Source organism: Vombatus ursinus, unplaced genomic scaffold (genome assembly GCF_900497805.2).
Source record: "Vombatus ursinus unplaced genomic scaffold, bare-nosed wombat genome assembly UNPS02014770.1, whole genome shotgun sequence".
Taxonomy (NCBI): domain Eukaryota; kingdom Metazoa; phylum Chordata; class Mammalia; order Diprotodontia; family Vombatidae; genus Vombatus; species Vombatus ursinus.
Genome location: NW_020954548.1, coordinates 38,758,268 through 38,768,022, shown reverse-complemented (window position 1 = coordinate 38,768,022; position 9,755 = coordinate 38,758,268). Strand labels below are relative to the sequence as shown.

Below are 9,755 nucleotides of genomic sequence, written 5' to 3'. Positions count from 1 at the left end.
CCAGGAAGAGTGAAAAGAGAAAGAAAACTATAGACTAATTTCCCTAATGAATATTGATGCAAAATTTTAAAATAACATACCAACAAGGAGACTACAGCAATATATCACAAGACCAAGTGGGATTTATAACAAAATTGCAGTGCTGGTTCAACATTAGGAAAACTATCAGCATTATTGACCATATCAATAACTAAATCTATAATCCTATGTCTAAAACCCAGGTCTTCTGATTCTAACTCCATAGCTTCCCTCTGGGAAAAGGCCCATAGTGCATAATGAGATCCTCATGATTGAAGGAGCAAATGAATGAATGAATGAATGAAAAGAACATTTATTAAGTTATTAACAGTTATTAAGAGCTTAGTCCTGTAAACTTTAGGTAAGCCTTAGGATACAAAAAAAAAAAGCAAGACAATCCTTGTCCTCAGGGATCTTACATTCTATTAGGGGATAAAGAAGCTAGAGTTGAAGAACAGGGGTCAGGAAGAAGAGGTGTGATGAGTTTGGGACCAGGCAATACAAGGTGAAAGGTCACCAATCAGAGCTCAAGTTCTTAGGATTGGGAGTCTGAGTTCTGGGGGGAGGAAGAAGAAGAGGAGAAGGAGGAGGAGGAGGAGGAGGAGGGATAGAAGGAACAGGAAGGAGGAGGAGGTCAGTTTGCTAAAGTATGTTTTGGAGATAGCCAGGAAGGAAGTAATAACTACCTTTCTCATAGGGCCCCAGGATTGCCCTGAATTTGACATACTCTGGGCACCTTGGACCCTATTCTACTTCCTCAGTATAACAAGTGGCTATCCTTTGGCAGGCAGATGTACCCCCGATCTCGTTCTGGGCATTTTGAGAGGGCTGCCTGAGGTTCCCAGGGCCCTTCAGTTTGTTAATCCACAAGACATAGAGCCCCTCGTGCCTCTGAGAACCCTGGTTCTGGATCTCCATGCTGCTTTTCTCAAGTTTAGTGTGGCTGTTCTGAATAATCCATTGTGTAAATCATGGCCTGAGCTCCCATCCTGTACAACATTCTATTAACAGATGATGCAAGAGTCATAGATCCAATAGGAAAAGCATTTAATTAAGAAGAAATAATGTGAATAACGAAAGGAAATCGAATAGTTGAGTCATTTTCTGGTTCATACACAAATGAATGCAATATCCTCCACCTCCTACAAGTGGCAATAGAAATCTCCTGGGGAAAACACAGAGAAATGAGTGAAGGAAACTGTCAGTTGGTACTCTATTTCCCTTTGTTGCATTTCTGATGGACGGCACAGAGATCTGCTAAACTCTCTGAACAGAATGGAATCTTCTAAAACCTCTCAGCTTATCTCAGAGTCAGGCATCAGTATGCCACCTGGACCCCTTCCCTGTTCCCTATTCCAAGCAAGGTCCAAAGTTCGCCTCTCTAATTCTGATTTCTCTAGGGTCCCTCCCAAAGTCTTGTTCCAGGGTAGATCCCTCTGCTCCTAACTTCTCAAAAATATCCCAGGACTTCCTGAATGCCAAGTCCAGCAGTCCTCATTCTCATTCCTCTGTAATCTTCATTTCCTTTTGTCCTTTTTCCGTGCAATACCTTGTGTTCTTTTTTTTTTTTCCCGGCTGATGCAATCCTGAAATCTATGTGCAAACCCCTATGGGAATCCAGCTTCCTGGAAATATCTCCAATGAACAACAGCTTTCCCTGCCTCGTCAGTGTGGATACCTTGAAGCTGCCCTGGAGACCTTCCTTAAAGATAGGCAATCCCTGACTCTATTAGTTCTGATAAAATCATGTAGTTAGATGACACATTCTCACATTCAAATTCTGCCTTTCCCAAGAAGTCTCCCCATTCCCTCCCTTCTTCCCCCACAGAGCAAAGTGAGTAGAATCAGATCACTGTACACAGTAACAACCACATTGTAAGGATGGTCAGCTGTGAAAGATTTAGCTATTCTGGTCAATACAATGATCCTCCAGAGAGAGAACTGATGAACTCAGTGCAGATTGAAGTATATTTTGTTATGGAAATAGGTTTTGTATGATTTCGCATTTATAATTGACATCATATTGCTTGATTTCTCAATGGGTAGGGGAGGGGCAGGAGAGAGGAAAAGAATTTGGAACTCAATTTTTACAAAAAGAATGTTAAAAATAAATAAATAATTAAAGAGGTCTTCCCCCATTAATGGAGGATAGTATATAGAATCCTATAAAATTAGTGGTAGACACCCCTCTACGTACTGGGTAAAAGCTTACCAGTGAGAACCCAAAGTCTCAGGATTGGGAGTCTGAGTTCTGGTAGGAGGAGAAGGAGGAGGAAACAGGAGGAAGAAGAGGAGAAAGAGGAAAAGGCCAGAGTGCTGGAGTATGAATTCTACGAAGCCATTTTACAGAAAGGGACAATGAGGCCTATGCATTCATTCATCTATTCATTCAGAGGCAGTGAAGTGGAGCAGTGGATAGAGCATTGAACTTGGAGTCAGGAAGACCTGAGTTCAAATCTAGCCTCAGATACTTACCAGCTGTGTGACCCTGGGCAAATCACTTAAACCTTTATCTGCCCTCACTTTCCTCATCTGCTAAATAGGGTTGTTGTGAGAATCAAAGAAGATAATATTTGTAAAGCAAAATATTTGTAAAAATTTTGCAAACATTAAAATGCTATATAAATGCTTTCTACCACTATTATTCAATAAACATTTATAAGTACCTGCCTGGAACCAGGCTTTGTACTAGGTCCTGGAAATATAAAGACAAAAAAATGAATCAGTCTCTGTCTTCAAGGAATTTTCCTTCTCGGGGGATCTAGATTCAAGGTGACACAGCTAGTCAGTAATCAAATCTAGTCAAGAATCCAGGTCTCTACCTCTCTCTAGGGCTTTTTCCACTTTATCCAAGGAAAAGACCTAAAGGCAGTTTCACGGAACAAACCAGCCACTTCCAACCTCTTCCTTTCCTCCCTATTCTCCACCTGCCCTGCTGAACTGCTCCATGGGCTGCATCACAGATAGAGGCCTTGACTTCGAGTCGAGAAAACCTGGCTTTTAATTCTGCCTCTGCCATTCATTTATTAACTGTGTGACCTTGGGAAAATTACATACCTTTTCCTTCTCTGTAAAAGGAGAATAACAATACCTAGAGCATTAATCTTGTAGGATTGCTGTGAGGATTACATGATGACATGAACAAAGTGATTTGAGGTTTAGTAAGATTTATAACAATCAGTTAGTGTTGTTGTCACTCAGTATCATCCTCAGATGGCATCCTGAAGGCAGGCTTGGCCAAACATGAGATCTCTCTGATGCTCAAGGGTGACTGTCCATTCTTCATCTTTTGCTTCTGTCTAGAACCCCTACAATCCATCTGGCAGATGTGGGGCAAGGGGATAACAGTCAGAGCTAGGAGGCTAAGCTCACTAATTAATTATATTAATTAATTATATTATGTTAATTAATTATAATTATATTAATTAAGCTCACTCATTAATTATATATGGGTATTAATTACATGTGTATATATTAATTATATATAACTCCCACATGAGGAAATTTCCTTTACAAGTTTGTAAGTTGGCACTTCCTCTGCAACTTACCATCTTAATGAGTTGCCTAGGGCACTCCATGTTTTGACACTTACCAGCTGTGGGTGTCCATGGATAGGTTGATTTATCACCTTAAACCTTTGGTTCCTTATCTGTAAAATAGAGATAAGAAGACTTGAATAATTTACTTCACAAGGTGGTTGTGGGGAGAATATTTTGTGAACTATGAAAGTGCTTTAAAAATATATATCATCATTATCTGTTTAATGGCAGGTATGCACAGTAGATGCAAATTAAGATTTCAGTTAACCTCTCTTTAGGTTAGCCTCACTTTAAGGTTTCCCTCTCTAATGAATCTCCTCTTCTGGTCACCTATTTTATAAGTTTCTCAAGGACAAGGACTAAATCTTGTTCCTTTCTGTCTCTACTACAGAGCCTAAGACATTGGGACTCAGTAAATGTTAACAAAGGCCTTCAATGCTCTAACCTTAAGGACTGAAGTTCTAAGGGTGGAATTTTAGATATGCGAGGAAGGCATTTGGGGGTAGAGTGCCCTCTTACAACACAGTACGTGAACCATGTAATTAGCTACAAACTCTACCAGAATCAAAGAATAGCTGTGGCCATGGGGCTCAGGGCTAGCCCTCTTGGATGACTGAGGACTATTGAGCATCTCCGCCTCTCCTTCTGAGTCACAGGTGTGAGTCACAGACCTAACTTTTCATGCTCATGGGGAGAGATCCAAAGAAGATTCAGGGATGCCACCTGGTGGGTGGGGTCAGCACACCTGTTCCTCGCTGGGGTCTGAAGTAGTGTTGAGTGATCCCTAAGGGAGCTTAGGTTTCTCCTGAACAGCCAGTCTTTCAGTAATAGAAATATGATAGTGAGGGGTGAGGCAAAGAAGAGGGCCTTTGTTTAGGGGCATGATGGGAGCTCTTGGTGAATGACTTTTGGCTTTTTTTTACTTCCCTCCAAGCAAACCCTCGGTGCCAAAACGTCCCTTCCCCACATCCACTGTGTCCAACCCTCTACTTAAAGTAGTGTAGAAAGGAGGACACCTTGGGATCAAGCAGGCTGGACTCATGCCCAAGGAAAGATTGCTTACCCACAAATAGAAGATTAGGGGAGAGGAGGGGGTGGGAGGGCATGCCTGCTCTGGAGATGGGAAAGTGGGACCACTTCTATCCATTTATTGTTGTTGTTGTTTTTAATTATCATCATCAATCATCATTATCAGTTCTGGTCCAAGCCTGCATTTTACTCTTAGGGAGAACTTTAAGAGAACTCTCCCAGTGAAGAAATTCCCTTTCCCCATGTAGATGTGTAGCTGTTCTACAACTTACAGCCTTCAAGAGTTATGTAGGGCACTGAGAAGGTAAGTAACTCACCCAGGGTCACGCCAGCAGCATTCTCACCTCCACCTCAGTCTCTTGGAGGTGATCTAGTCAGTGGAGCATCCATCCATGACCCAGGCTGAGCCCAGGCTGGCTTCATTCCACTTCATCTCCGTCCTCTTTCTTTCCCTCACCAGTCACCGTGCTGTGACCAGGGCATACCATTCATTTGCTGCTTTTTAAAAATCATCTATTATTTGGGATGGCCTTTAAAAAAGCATTTGGAGTAGAAGCAAATTGTGTCATTTTGGATTATGCACACATTGCCATTAATTAGGAGTCAGTCAGTCTATTCTTTGACCCGGCAATACCACTATTAGGTCTGTTTCCCAAGGTGATTGGGGGAAAAGGAAAAGAACCTCTATATTCTAAAATATTTAAAGGAGCTCTCTTTGTTGTAGCAAAGAACTGGAAATTGAGAGGATGCCTGTCAAATGGCTGAACACGTTGTGGTATATGATTGTGATAGAAAACTACTGTGCTATAAGAAGTGATGAGCTGGTTGACTTTAGAAAATCATGGGAAGACTTGCATGAAATAATGAAAAGTGAAGTGAGTAGAACCAAGAGAACATTGTATACAGTAACAAAAATATTGTTCGAAGAATATGTATGAACAACCAAGTTATTCTGAGTACTATAAATATTCAGATCAAGTATAAAGGAAGATATTATCCACCTCCAGAGAAAGAACTGATAAATAGAAGGATGCATAGTAAAGTTTTATATATATTTATAAATCTGCATCAAATGGTGGCTTTCTCAAGTGAAGGGTGGGGAGGGAGGGAGACAATTTGGAACTTAAAATGTAATGTACATAAAGAAAAAAATTAAAATTAAATGGTAAAAAAGAGTCAGACAATAAACATTTATTAAGCACCTACTATATGCAAGGCACTGAGCTACAAAGGATACAAATAAAGGCAAAAGACAAATGATTAGAATTCATTTTAGCAAAAGAGCTCTCTTATACTCTTCCTCATTCTCTGTTTACATTCCTACATGGGAAGATGATCATTTATCATTATTAGGGCAGTTAGAAGGAGTATATGTAGACAGAGGGCACAAATGTGAGTTGACTATGATGCGATGATATCCAAAAAAATAAAATTGAGAAGTGAGAAAGAGTGATACATTGGGAGAAGGAGGAAGGGAGAGGTAGAATGGGGTAAATCATCTCCCATAAAAGAGGTGCCAAAGAGCTTTTACAGTGGAGAGGAAGATGGCAGAGGTGGCAAGCAACCCTTGAATTTTACTCTCATCAGAACTGACTCAGAGAGGGAATAACATACACACTCAGTTGGGTATAGAAATCTATCTTACCCTACAGGGAAGTAGGAGAGGTGACAGAGAAAAGGAGAGGGTGTTGATAGAAGGGAAGGTGTATAGGGGGAGGTGGTGGTCAGCAGCAAAAAGACTTTTAAGGAGGGGCAGGGTCAAAGGAGAGAGAGAAGGATAAATGGGGGAAATAGGATGGAGGGAAATACACAGTTAGTGATCATAACTGTGAATGTGAATGGGATGAACTCACCCATAAAATGGAAGCAGATAGAGGACTGAATTAAAAACTAGAATCCTACGATATGGTGTTTACAAGAAACACATCTGAAGCAGATAGAGACACACAGAGTAAAATTAAGGGGCTGGAGCAGAGTCTATTATGCTTCAGCTAAACTAAAAAAAAAGTAGGGGTAACAATCCTGATCTCAGACAAAGCAAAATAAAAAAATAGATATAATTAAAAGAGATAAGCAGAAAATTTCACTTTGCTAAAAGATAAATTTGCTAAATTCATAGTCAATGAGGTAATGTCAATACTAAGTATGCATCAAATGGTATACCATCTAAATTCTTAGAGGAGAAGCTAAATGAGTTCCAGGAAAAAATAGTAAAACTATAATAATGGGGGAACTCAACTTTCCCCTCTCAGAACTAGATAAATCTAACAACAAAATGAATGAGAAAGAAGTTATGGAGGTGAATAGAATTTTAGAAACATTAGATATAATAGACCTCTAGAGAAAATTGAATGGTGACAAAAAGGAATATACCTTTTTCTCAGTGGTATGTGGCACCTACGCAAAAATTGACCATGTATTTATTAGGACATAAAAACCTCACAACCAAATGCAGAGTGAGATGGGGACTTGGGGACCCTGTAAATAATGTAGTGAATATAAGTCTTCCCATAGGATAGCTCCCCCAGGGTAGTGAGGCACTTCCCAGGCTGGAGGGTGGGACTATTTCCCCTGTTCCTCTTCAATTATGAGCCAACAAAATAAGGCAATGAAGGCCCCAGTTCATGCCCTGCTACCCCTCCCCAAAGCAAAAACTGGTCATTCAATATATATGGCATTTTAGTTTACAAAGGACTTTTGTATCCATGACCTCATTTGATCCTAAGGACAACCCTGGGAGAGAGGAAGGGCAGGGGTTTACCAAGAAGATCATGGATGGGAAAGAACTTTACAAGCTTCAGTGATAATGATCGGGATGAGGAGGAGGAGGAAGAAGAGGCAGAGAGTGAGAGAAGAAGCAGCTGGTGGGGAAGGTAGTGAGCCAATAAGCACTTATTAAGCACTTACTATATGCTGGGCACTGTGCTAAGCATTGGGGATACAAATAAATGCAAAAAGCTGCCTCTGACATCAAGGTGTATGCAGTCTTCTAGGGGAGATGACCTTTAAATAACTAGGTACATACATGATATATATGGAATACCCCAGACAACACCAGGTGATAGAATGACCGAGCTGGAAGAGCCTTTAGAATTGATGTTCTCAATCTGGGTCTGTGAACTTTTTTTTTTCACAAGTGGTAACTTATTGTATATTTTGTAAGCCCATGTATTTTATTTTATGCATCTAAAAATATGATTCTGAGAAGGGGTAAATAGGCTTCACTGGACTGCTGAAGGGGCCCAGGACACAAAAACATTTAAGAACCCCTGCCTTAGGACATCATCATAATAATGATAGCAGATGTTTATACAGACTTTTAAAGTTGGTACAGTGTTTTACAGGCTCCATCTCATGCGATCCAGGGCTTAGTACCATGCCTGGCACATAGTAGGTGCTTAATAAATGCTTATTTATTTAACTGGACCCTCACAGCAGCTTTGTGAGGTACGTTCTGCTATTATTATAGCCATTTTACAGATAGTTAACTGAGGCTCAGAGAGGTTGTCAAAACAGAGAGTCAGTTGGAATGTAGGACTTCAGAGGAGCACTAGGACCTTCTGGGATTAAGGGGAATCTCTATAGAATGCTATTGTTAGTCTTTTTTTTTTTGAGGTAATTGGGGTTAAGTGACCTTCAAGTGTCTGAGGTCAGATTTGAACTCAGGTCCTCCTGGCTCCAGGGCCAGTGCTCTATCCACTGCCCCTTGGTCCTTCATTTTTGAAGAGGAACAATCAAGCAGAGAGGAAGTCATAGCTTAGTGACTCCCTCACGGCATGCCCCAGCGCCTGAAGGATGGAAGGATTGCAACAGACAGAGAGGAGCACAGGAGGCTAAGTCTCTCTCTATTGGATGTTCTCTCCCAGTCCAAGTTTTTCTTCAACTAGCCCAGCCCCACCCTGCCCCATTCTCCACCCTCTAGTCCATACTCCCCCTTCCCAGCCAGGGTACAAGGCAGGACTAGAGTAAAGCTTCCTGCCTCAGGCGGGGCCTTGGGGAGGAGGGGCAGTCACACCCTCTGGCAAAGGACTGAAAAGGCAGGTGCCGGACCCCTGGTCAGGCTCCCATAGCTCCAGGAGGGAACAGCTCAGGTACCTGGGTAGGCTGTCTCCTTGTTCTTCCATCCCTCTTCTCTTCTGCTCTGCTCTTGCTCCTTTCTCCAACACTATGCAGGATTTCTCCCTTTCCAGCCCCCACCCCACACCCTTCGTTTCTCCTCCTGGAGTACTTCGAGTTTGCCTTGATCCAAGAGTCCTAATCTGACAGCCTCTGCCTTTTCTATGGGCAGAAACTCCCCCACCTCCCCCCATCCCTTGTTATTTTCCCTCATGCCAATATCACAGACATTCCCAGGACATGGCTTGGCAGTCTCCTCATAGTGAGTAAACCATCAGGGAGAGGGGTGGGCAGTCAGCGACCACTTACTCACTAATGGAGAAAGGGAGAGAAAGTGGTGCTGGGTGAGGGTAGACATAGAGAGCCTTCTTTCTTAAGAGGGTGGTAAATAGCTGTGCTGGTCTGTGGTGGATTGTATCATACCTTGTCTTGTGGTGTGTATGAATGTGTGTGTGTGTGTGTGTGTGTGTGTGTGTGTGTGTGTGTGTGTGACAGAAAGAGATAAGGGAGGAGACAGAGGGAGAGCGAGAGGGAGAGAGAGAGAGACAGATAGACAGACAGACAGACAGACAGACAGACGGAGACATAGCCCATTTGGGAGATCCCCTGGAGTGAGTCCCAACCTTTCTTCTCCTGTCTGCCCCTCTCCCAGGGGCACAGTCTGAGCACAGTCAGAAAGGCTCAGAAAAGATGGCTTGGTTAATAGATTAACTGTCACATGTGACTGTTACTGGGTGCAATTGTAGTGTTTTGGGGAAGATGTAGAGAAAGCTTTGCAAGATGAGGAGCCAGGATTGTGTGGGATGAGGAGCCTGTGCTGTCTCTCCTAGGTTTCCTATGGGTAGGACAGTGGGGAATGAGAAGGTGGCTGTTACAGGTCTGGATGCCTCCCTCCTGGTTCACTGTCCTTTCCTCAGTACTGAGTCACTGTCTCCCAGGGCAAGGGTGGGATTCTGTCCATAACTCACAGAATCCTCCCCATTTTCTCCCAGGATGAAGGTGGGATCCAGTCTCAGCTCCATAGAATTCCCCTATTGTTCCTTCCAGATCACA

General features: G+C 42.3%; 1 protein-coding gene across 1 annotated transcript in view; it reads left to right on the top strand.

Annotated features, from left to right (window-relative positions):
- The first annotated feature begins 9,636 nt into the window (after nucleotides 1-9,636).
- The window catches only part of MSLN (mesothelin), a 33,769-nt gene continuing 33,650 nt past the window's right edge, over nucleotides 9,637-9,755 (top strand). Inside the window, exon 1 of the mRNA XM_027863083.1 lies at nucleotides 9,637-9,701. Within this exon, the coding sequence (XP_027718884.1) occupies nucleotides 9,696-9,701 (6 nt within the window). The 5' untranslated portion in view covers nucleotides 9,637-9,695. The remainder of the gene's footprint in view (nucleotides 9,702-9,755) is intronic.